Genomic DNA, 19,956 nt, shown 5'->3' on the forward strand with positions numbered 1-19,956 from the left:
CTTCCAGCTCTCCACCTTGCACAGAGTGACCTTGGACAGAGAAGCTTTCTCTGCCTGTGGTTTTGTCTCTCCTTTTTTTATGGTCTCATGAAACCATGTCATGTGCTAGTTTGAGAGGTCTAAGTACTCGTGCCAACTTCAGACCAAAATGTCTTTATTGAGAGTAAGTGCACCTGCTCCTCACTCTTTCCAGACCAAGCACATAGCATCTAGAAGTCTTTTCTAGTGGGAAACGGGAGAAATCTTGTGTTTGCTGCAAGTCAGATTTTTCAGCCCTCCCCATCTTTTGCTCTAGGAAAAGCTTCTCTGAACCTACCTATGGCTGCTCAGCCAACACAGCATTATGCAGCTTTCTGCAGCAAACCTTGAGCAAATTCTGCCCCAGTTTTACTCAGCATAACTCTCTCACTTCACTTAGCTCTGCAATAGCCCATGGGGCACTCTGTCGCCCATAGCACTGTGATCTCTTAAACTTCAGATTAAACTCAATCTGTAAGTGCTCTATTTTTCATGTGTGAAATCAGAGGAAATCCAAGAAGGTAGTTTACCAATGGAACATAGCACGTGCTGTTCTTGAAAAATGAAGTTTAGCCCTACAGTCATAATCTATTGGTTTCCTTCCCCTGGCTCTGAGGGAAAGTGGCTCCAAGTCAGCCTTTGGTCAAATGTCTTTTAACCTAACAGGTTTTGAGGCAACTTACTGTTACTTTCTCCCAAAAATAACGAAAGATACCACCCTGTGATAAAAGGTAAGACACTTAGAAAAACCCTCTTTATAAAGGGAATATTTTCACAAGAGACTTTTAAAGATAAGTGCAATACAACTACAAAGAAAATGAATGGTGATTCATAATGCCTACCTTTAAACACATAGTTGTCTACATGATGCCTATATCTAAACTAGTAATCTACAGTCACTTTATGGGGACATTAGAAGGGAAACCATCCCTCTAGAGATGGACATGTTTAGATCTATACCTTATGTGGAAATGAATGTGCCTGTCCTTCTCTCCTGACTCTGAAGCTGGGTAGTTAGTCGTTGAGTTCACGACATTTGGTTTGAAGCATCACACTGTCTGGGGTTTGGTAAAGGATATTCAGAGAAAAATGGAAAGAGAATGTTTTAGTTATGTGACCATGACAGGTTTCCATACTGATACTTGTAAATAACGCAATTCTGCACAGACTTCCATTATAATGAGTCATCACAGAATTTGTTTGTTCGGGTGCCAGAGCACCTGTTTGTCCATTTTAAAATTACTCCTTTGGAAAAAAACCCACCTAAATTCAATCATTTCCCATTAAGACTGCACATGTGAGGAGAGCTCAAGGGCTTTTCCTTTTTTTCTTGCACTAGTGGAAAGTTTCAGCCTATTGATGTCCTGCTCAGAGGAAGAGCTGACAGCCAGCAGGTAGAAGTACCAGAGAGGACCTCCACTATGATTCAGTGCTGTCACAGCAACATCAGGCATTTTTTCACAGTAACATCAATGTGGATGCAGGTTGTGTTTCCTGATTTTTAGTAGGAAGTAGCTTTATTAGAGTGATTAAAATTCTATTGATTTTGAAACCATGTTAAAAGATGTACATAGGTACACATTCCTAGAAAATGTTTGCTATCATTCTGCTTTGAAGCTGTGTGCTAGATAAGCTTCTACTAACAACAGAAGGTGTGTTTCAAGTGTGCTGAATACCCTTGTCTGTACTGGCAAGTAAGAGAACTGAGCGCCTTCTGGAGTCACAGCAGCTTTTCAAAACCTGTTTATGTTACATATCTAGATGCTGTGTATGATCCTAGTTCAAACCTGCTCAAACCTGTAACTCTCAGTTAGTAAAACCCAATCCTCTCAGCAGACTTTCTAGTCAAGCTTTCAATGGTAAGGCTTTTTATGTAGCAGAATAGGAGACTTCTTCAAACATCTTGGTCTTGGTCAAGTTACACATAAAAATTGTGCTGCAAATTCATGTAAGTGAATGAATTTTGGGACTTAGGTTCTGAGCCAAAATCCCAAAATTTTGTACTTTGTAATGTAATGGAGTTTAATTAGAGTGTTCACATAGTCTATGACAGCATGTCAGGAACTGCCCCTGAAGATCCTGCTTATGCTTTTGAATGACCTGTGTAAGCTTGAACAGTTAATTTCCATTCCTCCACTTCAGTTCAAACCCACCTGCTCTATCTTCTTCCCCCAAAAGGCCAATCACAATTCCCCATCGTTCCACAGCCTGGGTTCTCTGCATATAAATATGAACCTTTATTTATCTTGAGGGCATCACCAATATTCAGACTTTCCATAACGGTCCAAGACGGAAAAATGAAACAAAACTTCAGTACTCACCATTGTGCAACATTGATAGGCTCAAAACAGAATGTTGCCATCCATGTTTTCCTTAGTTAGCAGAACATCTCCTGGTATTAGAGAAGGTAATTAGAATCTTTGCTTAATCACATCTTATCCATATAGGTTAAAATTACTCTATTAACTCCTCTATTTGGAGTAGATTTGAGCTCAAAGACACACTTTATGAAAACAGAGTTTCAGAGAAATAAATATGTTTTGGTTTCCTTGGTCCTGTTCCTCCCAGTTTCAGCTGTGGGAAGTTGCCTCAGTTTCTCCAGACCATTTCTGAATATTGAGTACACAAGTTCCTCAAAATACAACTCAGACCCATGGATTTCTTTTTGGTTGTCACCAAATTGTAATTCTATGTCTGAGCACGAATTTTATGAGTGTGTACTATCCTTTTATGTGTGTATAATATGGGAATGTTTATGTGTGCATGTGTGGATGTAGATAAATATACAAATAAAATAATAATGCCCACACCAAGGGGCACTATTATATCCAGAATACCTTCGAATTTAGGCATTACAGAGTTATGATACCTAAACCAGACACTTCCAGTACATAATCTGTATTTGCACTGAAGATTAAAATTTGTGATTGGAGCCTATGGCTGTATCAGTAATACACATGTTGCACCAAAACAATATTTTCAGTTAGTATTCTCTTGGCTGTGAGGACACATTAGAAGTGTCACTTCAAAAAGTTCTGATCAATTAACAACAAAACTCCCTTCAGAGCAAAAGTCTGTTGAGGATACAGTTTCCCTCTAGGTATGGATATAGAGCTGTTATGAAAATAATTTTTACACCAGCTTTGGGGATGAGACACAGAGCAAATTTATATTTCTGTGTTGCCAGAAATCATATTTAAAATTGTGCTTCTTGGATATGGTGCTGGTGACTTTCCAGCTCCATTCTCAAGGCAAACTGCCATGACAAAAAACAATCCAGGTTTAACATGGGAGTTCTCTTGACTAAGATTTTCTTCATGCATTTATAACATTATCTGACTTCTTAAAAAAAAAAAAAAAAAAAAGAAAAAAAAAAGAGAGACAGAGAAAAGAAAACAAAGTAAAAGGAAAGAAATTTACTGCCAGAGACTAAATCATTGCAATGGTCTCTTGTGAATTCAAAATTATTGTGATGAATCTCAGTACGAAAACTCTTTTTCCTTTCAACAATAATTAAAGGAGCATAATTCTGATATTTAGATGAAATATTGAGCCTTGGGAACATAGGCAAGGTTTATGATGCAGTAATCAAGATGTGTGTACCGACTTACAGGAATGAGGACAACGATTGTGCATTTTCCTAAGTAGTAGGTAGTAATTTCTGTGGCTAATGAAATAGCCTGTGAATTCAGCAATTGGAGTGTATTCCTCCCAGCTTTACCATGTAACTTCTGAATGTTAGGGCATTTATGCTTCCCTGTTTCTCCTTATGCAGGGTTTGGGTGTTCTTTTGTAAATTCTTTTAATTATAATCTATTACAAAGAATCTTGCAGAGATGTGAACTTTTTGAAGGTGTTACTCAGTTGTAGTATCTGATTTAGTATCATAAAAGGATCCTTTTTTTCAAAGTCACAATTGAGTTTACTTTCTCAAGGTGTCAAAATTTTTCTTCTACTTTGCTGTCAATTAGGTGTGCATTGTACAGAAGAGAGACACCAAGAAAATGTATGCCATGAAATACATGAATAAACAGAAGTGCATTGAGAGAGATGAAGTTCGAAATGTTTTCCGGGAGCTACAGATAATGCAAGGCCTGGAACATCCCTTCCTAGTTAATCTGTGGTAAGAAAACCTTTAAAATGTTATCAAGGATCTCTTGTTTTCTCTTTATTGCTGAATCAGTTCAGACTGTGGAAGTAATGAAAGCTGAAAAGAATAAAAGATTTTGGTGATCATTTTTGTTGAATTATTAAGGTTTTGCAGAGGGTTTCATTATTCATCAGTATTTTTAAGGTGCCTTTTTACATTGGATTATTTAAACATCATATTCACCTGTTCACTTCTGATTCAGTTTTCTGCAGATTGATACAGAAGTGTGTGGAAATGTGTGTTCTGTCCAGTTTCATCATTTATTTTTGTCAATACCTGGACTAAAAATCTCCTATAAAGTTGTAGAATATCAAAACCTATAATTCTGTTAATTAATTTTTTAGTTGATTCAGAGAAAATTCAAAACTCAATTACTTAAAAAAATTACTGATATGGAACAACACAAAAGAATCTTTTTGTCACTGGAATGTCTCATATTTTCCCTCTGCTTGGTCACATAGGCGTATGAGAAAATTCTCGTCTAAAAAAATGTAATGACTAGCTTCAACTACACCACCACCTTAAAACATATACTGGCTTTTATGTAGTGAGAGTAGTAATGGGATGTAGATTTGTCCTACCTTATCTGAAAATGACCTACATAATTAAAAAAAAATTAAAAAAAGAACCAAGACTGGAGGGACATAAACCATTACAATATGAAAATTTTTCAGTTTGTGAATAGTTTAATTGGCTGCAGATGGTCACAATGCAAACAGACCTTCTGTTTTGTGAATTTAGCTCTGTTACTAGAGGTCAGTTTCTAACCTACAGTGTTTTGCCTGTCCTTTAGCTCACTCTTGAACTGTAAACATGAAAAATTCCTGTTGCCAGTTTAGAATCTTTCATGAATTAAAAGCCAAATTATGTTCTCTCTAAAGTGAACACAGCCTTAGCATAACTGCAGTCACTTATAACAGCAAAGCACTGGAGCCCAAAATTGATTCCAAAAGGACCTAATCATATATGTATATAAATATATATGTTCTCCACTTAACACGAATGATCATATTTGAGCTACTCTAATATCCTGGTGAAGGCTTAAAGAAAAATACATAAACATTTTGATTCTAATACAAAACTTTCCCAGTATATTTTCCAAGGCTCCATCAACCTGTACTCTGGGAATTTCTTTGACAAAGACAGGTATATCTGGATTTAAGAGCCTGTGGATTTCTCTGTCATGTATTTGTCTAACCTTTTTTGAAATCATACTAACTTTTTAACACACTATCTTTATGAAGAGATGTGAAAGTCTCCACTGTGTAACTAAACACTGTACCAAACCAGTCACAGGTTAATGCCATCTACAAGATAAACATAACAGTGCTGAAGGACTAAGGAGCAAGTGGTTTTTGTGAAACAAAAAGTATGTTCGATTCCAATTAGTGAATTGATAATCAGATAATAAATATTCTTTATTATTTTCTTTTTACATGCCAAAGATTAAACTTGAAATAAGCAATACCTTAAAATGTATTAGGTGTGATGATGATTTTTATTCTTCTTGCAATTCTAAGATACTATCACAAGATCTCAAGACTCAAGTGTTAGATGTTTTTCTGTCATATGTGTATATGAGAAATGCAGAAAATGAAAAAGAGATGTAGTACTCTAGAATTTACGAAACATTCAGGCAAAAAGGACGCTATTCAAGATGCTTCTTTGCACTGACAATGTTCTATATCTGATGTCTCTAGCAATGGCCATAGCTAACCAATCTATCTAGGATGCTTATTCGTTAGAATGACAGTTCTCATGGATGAGCCTTGAAATTTATCACTTGCATTAAAGTTTGTGACCCAGCTCAGCAGCCAGCAGTCCTATCTCCCCGTGGCCAAGGTTTTCAGATCTATGGTATGAAACAGAAGAACATGGAATAGTCTGAAGACTATTCCAGATCTAAAATCAGTGCCCACATTCAGGGATAGCCCTGTAAAAGCATGCAGTTTGCTTGTGCAACCATTAAACTCCTGATGCCTTGAGCATCTCAGTACTTCCCTCTCTGAAATACCCATGGAGACAACTCACCTTGGTTCTTATTAGGGCCAAAGCACCAACATGTGAAGGGACAGCTAAGCTCATAGGTGAACAGCATCCAGGAACCCCAAATAACTCTTTCCTTATATCAGACTCATAATTATGTTTCTATAATTAGCCTTGTACAATTCTAAATGAATTTAAAATAGCTTCTGATTTATTTCTAGAGTGCCTACATTTGCAGACTGCAGTAGCATGTCTCAAATTTCTGAATGTTCTCTCTCAGCTTTCACCTGAATTTCAAGATGTTCTACACAGTCTTCAAATAATGACTTTTGTTACTTAATTACAACAAGGGCAAAACACAAAAATCGTAAGAAATCCATGAATAATGTTCACATCTATTCTATTAAAACTAAGCCATAGGAAGCTCTTAAACATACTAATTATATTAAATGTATTTAATAATTGAAAATATAATTTATTTCTCTATATGCTACCATGAAAAAGGGAATACTGCAAGTACGAATGGAATAGTCCTTAAATATGTTATTCCCAGAAATAACTTCTTAAAATAACAACATTTTCATTTATTGTTGGTGAACTAACATTCTGTTTAATGTATTTTTACTTGCAGTTTAGGTGCAATAATAATTTGCATCAAATACATTTACATTGTAGCTATAATTTAAACTAGATGATTAGCAGGAATCCATGAGTTTTCCACTTATGAGTCAATTCCTGGCATATTAATGGAAGGAAATAGTTGAATCTACATTTCTTCTATAGCAATTGCAGCTAGATTTGCTTCATTTTTTGCAGTCAGATTTCCCTGTTCATTTCATAGATTGCACTGTAAATGTACAAACAAGCTGTAACAGGAGCTACTAATTTTGTCTTATTTTGCAAACTGGAATATTAATTTAACAGGGAATAGTTATGTCATGATGTATAGGAAATAACGCAGTTGCAGTTTGTTTAAATGCCAAGTTGCTTTTGGCCATGTCTGTGTTTCTGGGCTCTGTCACACTCTCTAAGGGTTCACACCACTTTTCAGAAGTCCTGCCTGAGGTATGATTTCAGTAACCAAAGCTCAGAAATCCAACCAACCTACTAATGTTAATTGGCATGTTTCTAGTTAGTTGGGGTATCCCACTTTGCTTTCCTGAGGGTATTTAGAAGTAATTTTTCTGAGTACAAACCTGCCATTGAGAGCACTGCTGCAGCCCCCACATCAGTAGACCGGCACCAACATTCTGTTCACTTAACTAAAATACAACTAATTCTCCTAGAGGAAGTCAGAAATACAGTTATAGTCAGGGCTCAGACAAGAAGTGGTTAACAGCTCTTCCAAAAATGTTAAATTGTGACTCTTAACATTGGATTGTAGCTGGATGAAAACCAAAACCAGACCCTGGATGAGGAACTTTCGTAAAGTGTGTTTGCATAAGACACTTTGTGGGCTTGTGGTTAAACAGTCATGTAGTCTGTGAAGAATTGGGAATCTAGCTGCCCATCCGGAAGGAAGCCTGGAGCTGATGTTTTCAGCTGTCCAGACAAACTGACTACTTGTCTACTAAAGCAAATGTGATGGTAGTGCCAATAGATTTGTTGATATCAATGTATTTATCTTGTTCGCCCCTTGCAATCTCAGCGAGAAGTAATTCTCTGGTTTGATGACACTTCAAAAGTCTTTGGAAAAATCTACATTTCTCCATTTATTTGAAAGGCAAAATAGGTCCTTATTTTGGTCGCACTGTTCCTTCCCCTATGTTCCTCCCTCCCCTAATCCCCAGTTGTATGAAGTAAGATTTAAGTTTAGATAGGTAGCCTAGGTTTGATCGGCTGTTCTTTGGTCTGGAAGGGATATACATGATGAAAAAATTAGGGAATTTTATAATCAAAATACTTGTATTTTTTTCAAAGTATCATTTTCTGTAAGAATTATTTCAGTGTTTTAATTTTTTTTTTACATTGGGTTGAATTGAAATGAAATCTTAGGTCTTTTAATTCAAAATGTCAAATCCTAAATCCATAATGAAAAGCATATTTTGAAGAAATTCTGTCACAATCACCTTTTCATGAGTTTGTGGGACCATCCTTGACCAGAACTGCTGATTTTCAAAAGTTTATCATGTGGACTTCAAAATAATATAGTAGTAAATCTCTCAACAATTGCCTGAACAAAATGGAATACTAACCAAGCATAGTAATCTTTCTTTGAAAAATTACATCATCAAAAATAAAAGTTGGCGATTCAAGAAACAAATACGAAGACTGGAAAACCCTTTCATTTTTTGTGATAACTCTAAAAATTAATGAGATACACGTATGCAATCTGTCATCACTCAAATTCTTGTGGAGAGAAAAAGAAGATAAAGAAGGTAAGCATTCTGTAGTGGGTAATTCTGCTGGCATCCGTTAGTATCTGCAGCATACACAAGAATACAGAACAGCTCATACAAAACAAAGGTAGCATCTCAACTCCAAAAGATCTGTATTAAAAAGCTTTTCGAGGCTCATGCATCTTCTCGGAGCTTTATTAAATTTAACTTCACAATCTCAACTTATAAATCACATTATTTGAAGTATGAACTGTCTTTCATAACATCTGACACAGGAAGGAATCATTCTTCTGCAAATGCTCATAATGGCTTTGAGGATAACAGTGTTTTTTCAGGAAGGGCTTGGGGTTGATTTATAACCTTCATTTTAGAAGTGAAATTGAATAAATGCTTAAAGATATGTGAGCCTTGTAGCCAGTTTTATCACCATTAGAGGTATTTCTGGTAATAGAGATTCCTTCTTGGAATGAAAAGCAGTCATGTTTTTTATCAGACCTTTTTTTATGTCATGGGTATTTCAAGCATAGATGAATGAGCTGTAGAAATGTCAGTTGCTAACTTAGTCCCACCTTGAGACTACAGTGTTCTTCTCTAAGATCCAGCCTTTTATCCATGTTTATCCTCCTCTAAATATCTGACTGCCCCCTGGGCAAGACGAGTAGTGTTCCTGAAAGTATTCATATTTTAAATATCTTTCTCACAACGTGCATTAGGACTGCATCAAGAGCCAAATTACTTCCTGTGTGCCAATGCAACTAGATTTGGTATTACATGACTTGTCTTTGAACATGAATAAATGTTTGAAGCGTCCACTGGCTGCTCTGAAAATAACTTGGCTCACCAGAAAAGACAGATATTTTTTGCAAACAAAATCATGTATCAAAGTGGTTTCTCTGCTGATGTGAACAAAAAATCTGAAAAAAATTTGGACCATTCCTCAGAAGTTTTGAAACATTGAAGTGATGTTATTTTTAACAACCTTGCTTAAAGATGTCATATATTTTTTAACTTGTCAGAACTTTTTCTAAGTCAGCAGAGGGAGAAAGATAAAAATTTACTTTTGTCGCCTTACAGTTCATTTTCCAAGTGTAGACAAAATTATGTGTTTGATTTATTTAACAAGCCATGAAGAAGTGCTAGCTGCATTCTCAGTGTGGCTATGTATTGTGATGTATTTTTCTTTCTACCCATCAGTCTATGGAAACTGCATGTATTTCATGACAGACCTACAGAAGTACATTACTGTTACCAGCTACAGTAAGACTAAGTTTCAAATCCAAGGAAAACTGGAACAAGTGAAGAATACACATTGTAGCAAAAATGCTCATGCATTTCTGAATTGCCTGATATCCCAACCTGTCTTTAAAAGAAAAAGAAGGTAGAAAAGAGAAAAAAAAAAGGATTCTGGAGAGGAGAAATGATTTTTTCAGTCTCAAGTGTTGGATGGGTTGTTCAGGGTACACACATATACAGATACATAAATGGAAATTATCACTTTCATGTGAAAGTTCTTTTTAGAATACTTGGGGAGCAATGTCACCTTGGACTGCCCCATAGCATGGCTTTGCTCCTCAGGTTGGCATCAAAAATATGCAAAAGTCTACAAACTTAGGGAAGCAAGAAGACCTGACCAAGTGGTGGACCAAGTTTACCGCTGGGTGGAGCTGAAAATAACCAACCAAGGAGTACCAGTTACATATCAGAAACATAAAGCACCAGGAGGAGGTGGTTTAGGTCAGTCTCAGGTGAGCTTACTTTGTGGCTGTGGTATTGTGGCTGCTTACTTTGCCTTGACATATGAGACATAATCTGGAGTGAAAAAGTTTTATAGGGGATTAAAAATTTATTTTCTGACATGTAGTGTGTCCAGCTTTCTGAGCTTCATGAGACACCACGTTAAAGGCTGTGAGTGAAGTCCATGATCTAAGAGAAAAATTGCATTATGTTTCTGGAAGGGAGCAATGGGGTTGTGGTCTTTCCTGTTGGGACCCAGGTTTGGTGTGTTTGCAACTGGCCTGACTGTCCCTTCAGCAGTAAGAAATCCTGCTGAAAAGGAAAGGCAAGCTGTATTGATGTCTACCTTCACAGTATGTGGTGGATCCCCAAAAGGTCATGAAACAACACATCCTGATACACATTCACTTTTCCTGGAGAAGGTGCTCAGTGCTCTTAACTATCTTTGGTTATTCCCAGCTGCTCTAAGTCTGGTTTATGGGAAGAAATACTATGGTGTTGCCCTCATTGGCTATGTCTGTACTAGTAATTTAAAACTAGGTATCCTTCCTGGACTCTTAAACCCAATCTTCCATACTGCTAAATATTTCTAGGCCTGCTCCTAGCCTAGCTGTGGGCAGGGGAATGAGCACCATCTATGGGAAGTCCCAGGAGCAGCCAGGTTGCTCCCTGTAGGTAGGCAGCTTGCATACCATCACTCTGGTTTTTGGAGCTGACCAGGCACAGACTTTTCTGTGCCATTTGGTGTCAGTGCTGGAGAACAGTCACTGACATGTTTATTGATACAACATGCATTTCTTACTTTTGTGGATGTAGCTAAGGTCAGGGACCCTAGGCCATGTGTCATGGTTTAGGAATGGTATTCTCCAGTTCAGTGTTCCCACTGAAATCACTCCAAACCACACTCCACTCATTCACTCCCCACTCCCTCTCCCCTGAAGCAGGCTGGAGAGGAGAATTGGATGCACAAAAAGTGAACATCACAGGTTGAGATAAGAACAGTTTACTAGAAATAGCAACGAGGCAAGAAAAAGTACTGTAACAGCAACAATATTAATAATAAAATTTTACAGTGGAGGTGAATGATTGCATCACCACCCTACCCGGAGAGGACTCCCCCACCCCAGCAATGACATGAGGTGCTACAGAATAACCTCCCTGTCCTGGCCATTTCCCTCCTGGTTCCCGCAAAATTTAACCTTGTCCTGGCCAGAATCAGGACATCACATAATTCTGGGCCATTCTAGATATCCAATGGGGTCAGAGTTTCTTTTCCAGGCAAGAAGAAATTGTAAATCAAGGGAGTAAGATACATTTAGCATCTTGCACAGAGCTTAGATGGATGAACTCTTTTTGCTATAGAGGGAGCAAAGGGTGAGTGCTTTCCTCAAATAGCTAGATCAATTCATCACTGCATTAATGTAAATCTGGAATAGGTAAAAATATTGAAGTTTTATATCTAAGACTGAAAAAAATTCTGTCCTCCAGAGCCTCAGAAGAGACAATGATGGAGGAAAAAGGGCAGGAAAAGGTGATGAGGCAGCAGAAAGGGTAGGATAATTGGAAGAAGAGAGTATAGAAAAGATTTGTCTTGAGTTGTAAGTGTTCAGGATATTATTTCTAGCTGTGGAAATTACATTGGACTCAACACTGCCAGCTGGTAACCTCTGGTGCCTGTGCTAAATGAATGTTAGCTGTAACACCTTCACTGACTGATGAATGCGAGATCCAATAGTTATTTATTTTTTTGTGCTGATTTTAATACCCTAAGATAATAATTTTCATTATTGGGACACTGCCTTGATAAATTTTGTTCTGGTGATTGATGAGAAACTGCTGTAACCTTGAAATATATATGTTTAGACTCTACTTTAATACATTCCTCATAAAAGCGGGAATTGGTCTTTGGCATAGTTTAAGTTTTGATCTTTTCTGCATTAGAAACTACTGCACAAGATAATTCATCTCCTGTGTGTTTTGCTGTATCCTGGGATCTTTCTTAGGAGCATGTCTTCTGCATCATTCTTACTGAGAGAGAGACTTCATTTGCTGATCCATAATAAACTTTTTTCATGCAAAGCTTGCACTGCAAGAGGAATTTTATTATAAATGTTGATAATTACCAAACTGCTGGGAAAAATAATCTCTTTCGTTTTAAGAGTTTTCCTTTTCAGTCAAGCTCCTCTTATGAATTTGCAATTATTGCATTGTTCTACCTTCACAGGGGGATAGGTACTACCCAAAGCAATTCCTCATGAGCTTGGAGTTAGCCTTGGCCATGTCTCAGGTTTGTGGTGTAGACAGTCACACTAATCCTTTGCACATTTATGGCAGGAATGAGTACTATTCCTTTTGGATGGATGCAGAGCTCCAGTGCTGTGGCAGGAGTATTCTCAGGAGAGCATGAGTGCAGGGTTTCACTGTTCTCACCTAATGAGATGTGAAAGAAAGAAGAAGTGCTCTTAGATATTGCTTCAGACTCCTCAATTGCTACTTTTGGCAAGCATTTCTTTTTTTTTTCCCCTTTATTTTTTTCATTCTCTGCTTTAAAGGTTATGAATGCCAAACGTAATAGCTAGAGTGTGTAATTAGACTGATAACCAGGGTCCTGTAGGTAAAGTGGTTCTCATAATCAGTGACAGAGTAATGAGTACATCATGCAAATCTACTGTTTTCAGTCAGGATCAATTCCTACCTATGCTATGCAAACTGGAATGGCAATTAGCCTGTAAAGGCTCTGTTAAAGGTAGGTTATACAAAATGCAGCTCAGCACTGCGTTAACAAAGCCCAGCTACTGCACGACAGCCATCAGAAGGCAAAACTGTCTTGGATGCACTTGTAACACCATCCAGAGTGTGAATGCAAAGTAGGTAACCGTTACGGAATAAAAACAAGTTCTTAACAATTTCACTGCAAAACTTTGATACTGAACGGATCACACAGATCTACAATCAGTCCAAATATATTAAAGCTATTCTTGGACACTATAGGAGTAGTATGGCTTGGAAATAATTCCTACTTTACTTTTGAATATATTTGAGATTTTAGTGATGATGTTTTTAGTTCAAATCAGAGAGAACAGATAGGTGAATTCCTTTTGATTTATAACAGGTTGAAGTAAAAGTCAGGGCACTGATACTAAAAACAAAACAAAACCCTCAAGGAAATAGCAAGTAATATTAAAATAGTGATAATTGAAGCAATATCTGTATGCTTCAGGTAATGTGTTAGCTCTCCAAGTCATATTTCCTTTTTACTTCTGCAACAATGTCAAGCATATGTTTCATGTTTCCAAATATTAAAAGCTGGGGACTTTTTTGCCAAATGTCCAAAAGGACACAACAGAAGCCAAAAGTCTGCCTATATGGTTTTAAGACATGTAAATAAACAATGATAAAAAACCTGGAGTGCAAGGGAATTCGAAATTTTCCATGTGAGAATTGTATCAAACAGAATGGGTTTTAAATGGCAAATAGTGGGATTGAACAAAAGCAGGAAGTTTTGTAATGCATTAATGTTGCCTGTGCCTTGACTCATTAAAATTTGACAAAGCTTTTATTCTTTTAAAAGTCAACAATGGATTTTTAAAGCATAAGTGTGCTCTTAATTTCATTTTGTTGAATGAAAATAATATTTATTGTACTTGTAAAGTGCAATGAGAACTAAGACTTCAGAAAATTACCGGTGGTATCCTATTTCAAGATTAATGACAGTGTTACAGCATAAAGGTCTAATAGGAAGAGACTAACTCTCGTGTTTCATAAGTACATGACACATAAAGGAGGATTTAAAGTTCCTTTTCTATGATGATGTACATTTTACAAATTACATCCTGACCAAGGAAAGGTCATGGGCTATGAAGAGGATGACTGTTTAAATTCATCTGCAAAATGGATATGGCCAGGAGGAAAATTACTTCTGCCCATCAAATTCTCTCTACCTTATCAACTACCTAAACTAGAATTTATTAAGGGTGCAGAGAGTAAATTCTTTCTTGCCAAAAGCTGAGGTGGTGGGATTGAATCTTGTTGACAAACGAATAAGCAGATTAGAACAGAAATAATTCTGCTTCTTGACCATAGCCTTCATATCCTTACCAACAGATGGACTGGGAGAAGGATGAGAGGAAATAAGGATGCAAACAAAAGTGATAATGAGACTGGTGAGCGATGTGAACTGTAGAATGAAAGGTGAAGGCATTTTTCTCCTTCAGTGGGTACAAAATCTAACCTAATCAGAAAATGTAACTAATACCAGTGCATATGTCAGGCTCCTCAAGATCTGAACTTCCTTTACTGATATTTGCAAATAAACAAAGTGGAAGAGAAACTCAGTTTTTATTTCTCATCTCTCCAGACCTCTGTGCGTGCTGTTCTTTCTGTGGAAGGCGAAATTTCTGCAACATTTTCTTAAAAACAAGCAAATATTTTGTTCATCTTGAACTAGAGCATTTGAAATTCTCCCTTGAGGAAAATGTCCTTTATTTGAAGAAAATATTCAAAACTTAAATATTCCTTCATAGAGAAAATAATTTGGTAATCGATAAACGATCAAATGACATGATAAAAAGGAACAGCACATTCTATGCTATATGCATTTAAAAGGAATTTTAGGAGTTAAGACTCATAAGGCACTAAAAAAATGTAGAGATATAATTTACAACTAACAATATTAACATCTGAGAGGGATAAAATATGCTATGCTGGTCTCAAGTATTATCCTTTTCATTACTGTTCATCACTTAGTAAATTAGTAAAGTGGAAACAAGAGTTTTAGTTGTAATGAAAAATTGGCACTAGCCATTAGCATATAAAGGCATAGGAATATTGATAAGGCAGGCTTTTAAAACACAGGGAAACATTGAAAATGTCATTGTGAGTATCTGGAATCACAGAGAGCAGCATGTCTTTGGAACTAGCTCTGAGATGGCCTCCTCTTTCATGTGTTCTATCAAGAAATGAACAGTTCTTCCTCCTCATAGCAAGTAAAAAGCTCTGTGACCACTCTCCACCTCAGCAGCCTGGGGCTAAGCAGCACAACAGGATTCAGTCAGAGTAACAGGGAAAATATATTACTATTATGACTTTTTGACCAAGTTCAATGCTGAAAAAGCATTTGAACTTTTCTGCTGGCACTGCTCTGCCAGCAAGCTTGTATTTAATTTTCACTGAAGTTCTTAAAAAAACTCCATATTGCATCTGTCTCTGTCCCTAATCAATCATGACAGGCTTTTTCCTGCTCAAAAAGGTCTGTCACTCACTTGTGACACAGAGAAATGCTTGCTCAAATGTATCTCCTGGGTTTCCTTTGTGGCTTGTGTATAAACCCAGTATTTTTTAATAGCTCTGTCTTTCTCTCCTTTTTTTTTTTCCTTTCTGTAAATAATTCAAGAGAATCTTATGACCTTTTCAATGGTGTTTTGATACATCAGCTTCAGGACACCCCATCAATAAATATAGGGTTGTCTTTGGTTCTTTCTTTAGCTGTATATTTAGTACAACTGATGCCACATGCACAATAACTGTACAACTAGTGGCTGTGGTTGATACTCCCAATTCAGATGAAATCTTATCTATAGTTAGTATTATCACAACCTTTGACAAGTATAGCCTGCTTTAATGACATCCTATATTCATTTTTCTGTAGCTGTTCAAATGAAGTTTCATTTCACATTCCAGAAAACCTTTTTCTGTTTGCTTTTCTCTCTCTTACTCAGGAGGCAACTGAAAACTTATTATGTCGTCAAGACTCTTGTGCTCTCCTGGTATGTCTGTGCTCTTTCCCAGTGGCATGGGAAAGAGGACACCCTTCAAATTGTTGTCCAGCTTCTGCTTAAGCAGGAAACCCCGGCTGAACAACACTTTCTACAGCCTTGCATTCATGACTTGTTTTATAAGTTATAGAACACAAGAAACTAAGGATGCTGTCAGTAGCTTCAGAGTAACGGAGCTGTCAGACACAGTCAGCTGGAGATCAGTGCTGTACACAGAAAAGGGCAGGAGTCAAGGCTGAGGCTCCCAGCCAGGCTGACAGCATGGGGCAGCTGGTGCCAGGGTCCCATCACTGCCACAGACAGATAAGTTGGTGCCCATCAGCAGAAACCAATATGCCCTCTGCCCAAACACCTTTTCCTCTTCTTAATCTGTTGTGCGTGAAGTATTTCAGTTTAACATCAGGAAGATGCTTTGTTTTATTCATTCATAATTCCCAGAAGGGGAGGATGTATAATTACAGTGAAATTAAATGATAGCGTCCAACCAGCATCTTCTTCCTTGATTCATGGTGGGTTTTGTTGCAATCTAGAATTGGTTGTAAAGACAAATTCCTACAATTATCTATTGATTAACCTGGGAAAAAAAATATTACTCTTAATCTCCTGTCTTACTTACTTGGATAAATTGATTAAATAATGAATAAAAAGTTCCAGTTAAGCTTGCAGGACTTTCACCCATGCTATCCTCTATCCTCTTCCACATTCTCTATGAATTCTATTCTCTGTGAATACTGAATTTTTAATATGAAGTTTCTACAGGACCATAAAAGCATCATGCATACCATTGTACCTGCAGAGCCTTCATCTAAGGACAAGACAAGAAAAGCAAGATGTGGAGGTTTGTACCTCTTTAAACATGGAGTCTTTGGGGAAAAAATCAGATCTGGAAGTAAAGCACAGAGGCATCACAGTGCACAGATGAATGAGAGATGGCAGGTGACAAAGTAGAGTTTAATGAGGAGAGATCCTTCTTTCTCAACTATTTCTTTAATGTCCTCTTACCACCATCTTGATAGTGCCTCCCTCTACCAGTACCCACCTCTGATGTCTCCTCTCAAGGCAACCTGACAGGCTTTTGCTCCTAATCCAGGTTGATTCTTGCTCTTTTAGAGAAATTGCCAGGTTCCAGGGACTAAATGAAAGAGCAGTTCAAAATAGTGTTTTCTGCCTTAAATCTACCCCTCAAAATATCTCATCTTGTGGATGGGTGGTGAAAGGGACTCTCTTTTCTCCATCTCATATTCCTGACTTGTTTATCTTTTTCTATATTTTTATTGAAATACATTTTTTTGGGGAAGAAATCCTTTAATTGTGTTTTCAAAAAGCATGTAGCATGTGCTGCCATAATGTTACAAAGTACTTCCCAATACATTTGCTGTACAGAAAAAGCATGAGACATTAATTAGGTTCCATTGTTTCTTTGCCTTTAATTGAATGTAGGTTTCCATGGCAGCAAAGAGAGACAAATCAGTCAAAGCCAATAGCTAAAACTGACAATTTGCATTCTGGTCACTAGCCTTAAAAGTGTGATGTACATTTAAAGAACTAGGTTGTCTAAGTGTTTGGTCACATGTTATACTGCTGTGTCTTCATTTGGAGCAGTCTTCTGTAAAATTGTAAACTGAGATGCTGATCTGCAATTTTGATTCTCTGCTATTTACAGAATAGTATATTCAAATCCAATAAGGGTTTTTATCCTAACTAATGCAGTAATCGTAGTAATAAAACCAGAGTAGGAGCTGTTATGCTGTAGCCTAACTACATATTTTTGTGAAAATCACATATAGAGATAGCTGAAAAAAGTTTTAACAGAAAATAGTATATTAACTAAAATCTATTTCTCCTCTTTCTTCTAAATGTCTTACTTCTAGAAAAAAAGTCTGAAAACCAGAAAAATCTTGATTCTCTAATGCTGGCTTCAATTCTCCCGCAAATTGTAGTCTGGTGCATTTGCTTACTATTTCAATCAAGAGATAAAGATGAGAGGAGTTTAGGCACACCCAGCAATCGAGTTTACACACATTTGCCCATATATATTTTTAAGAGGAAGTTTATTTCTTACTCTAAGAAGTGTTTAGGAAAAAAATTCTTGAAACGTATGATTTATATTAGTGTTCTTAAACATTGATGCTAGCCTGTAGCACAGGTATTTAAGATAGTTGTAGGTTTCCCCCATAGAACTGCAAAGAGCAGAAATATGAAGTCATTGAAAATTTTCTTATATGCCAATAGACAAGGAATTTACTTTAATAGTCTCTTGCTGTCAAATGAATCCGATTTAGGTCTACACAATTGTCAGTCTTCTCCAAAATGTTCAGCTGACTTTGTGTAAACAGTGTTTTGCACCTTAAAATGCTACTTCTTTTTTTGTGTGTGATGGAAAGCACTGACATATTTTGTTGAAACACACACATGTAGAACAGTTCCTCCTATTTTCAGCTGTCTTTCTGGAGGATCAGGGTCTGTGACTTGATTAGACCCAATTATTGGTGGTATGCAGATGATAAGATAATGAAAGTTGTGTGCTCCACTCCCTCCCCAAACACCCTCAGCCCCACGCTGAGTCCTTCTAGATGTAATTTGAAGGATATCTATGAAGGCCCAAGTAACTGACTGCACTACATCCTATAGAGTGCAAGATACACACCCACCCTGCTAGGCATAGGAAACAGGATTTTTCACCTTATACCACTTTCTACTTACAGTACAAATGGTAGAAAACTGCACAAATTAAAATCCAAAAGTACTAAACAGCTCAAAGATGAAAACTCTGGAAGGGGGTTTAGTGGTAAAAGGAAGACCTGCTTGTTTAATTTGGTTTTTTTCAAGGGAACACAAACATTGAAAACAACTGAGGTGGAAGAGAAGACAAGCCACGCCCAGGATTCTTAAGACAAATGGTCTCACAAAATAGAGATGGATGTCATAAACTTCCATTGAATAAGTAATAAGTGGACTGGAGTAGGTGGTTGCTGTTATTACTTCTGTTTAAGGAAAAATACCAGGCAAAAAAGTGATTTATTTAAATTCTACCTTTGACAATTAAAAAGTCTGCCTTGTACAGGAAAGGTTTGCTTGGGCACACCTGTTACTTCTGCTAACATTTTAGGAAAGCAAATCATTGGCTGCTGAAGAAAACAAGGCTCTTGTAAAGCCTGAGGATGGCTGTATGGATGAGCTAGCTCTATGAAAAAGAAAACTCTGAAAGTGGATTTGATGTGTAAGGATGTGATGAGAGTGAAAAGAATCACAAATGAAAGCCCAAACTGAACCTCCTGATACAGGATGTATCGGAGATTAGGTCATTACAAAAATGAATGGAAGTCTGATTACAGTGGTGACAGCCTGCATTCAAAGAGAAGGTATTACAGAAGAGTGTTAGAGACTGGTTCAGTATTTGTGGGGATACTCAAAACCCTTCCCTTTGGCTCAGTTTATTTTAGAGTAATTCTGCCTGTCCCTCCACGTACTGGTGATGTAATCTGAGTACAGACAAATTGAAAGAAGAAATAATGACAGTGAGAATGGCAATGGGGCTTTCTGGAAGAAAGTAAGCATAGTGGGTTAGCCCTGGCTGGGTGGCAGGTACTCACTAAAGCCACTCTATCACTGCCCTCCTCAGCTGAGCAGCTGAGAGAAAACAGAAAAGGCTCATGGGTAGAGATAAGGGCAGGGAGAGATCACACACCTGTTATTGTCATGGTCAACCTGAAGAAATTAGCTTAATTTATTGCCAGTCAAATTGAATTAGGATAATGAGGAATAAATAAAAATCTTAAAACAACTTCCCCCCCCCCCTTCTTCCCAGGCTGAACTTCACTTCTGAGTTCTCTACCCACTTCCCCCCAGCAGTGCAGAGGGATGGGGAATGGGGCCTGTGATCAGTTCATCACATGTTGTCTCTGCCACTCTTTCCTTCTCAGGGGGAGGAATCCTCACACTCTCCCCCTGCTAT

General features: G+C 37.3%; 1 protein-coding gene across 1 annotated transcript in view; it reads left to right on the top strand.

Moving 5' to 3' along the window:
- Positions 1-19,956, top strand: part of STK32B (serine/threonine kinase 32B) — a 176,507-nt gene that overhangs the window by 33,660 nt on the left and 122,891 nt on the right. The window contains exon 3 of the mRNA XM_051798294.1: positions 3,990-4,141. Within this exon, the coding sequence (XP_051654254.1) occupies positions 3,990-4,141 (152 nt within the window). The remainder of the gene's footprint in view (positions 1-3,989; positions 4,142-19,956) is intronic.

Source organism: Manacus candei, unplaced genomic scaffold (assembly GCF_025592945.1).
Source record: "Manacus candei isolate 608988 ecotype Guabito, Panama unplaced genomic scaffold, ASM2559294v1 h1tg000048l, whole genome shotgun sequence".
Taxonomy (NCBI): domain Eukaryota; kingdom Metazoa; phylum Chordata; class Aves; order Passeriformes; family Pipridae; genus Manacus; species Manacus candei.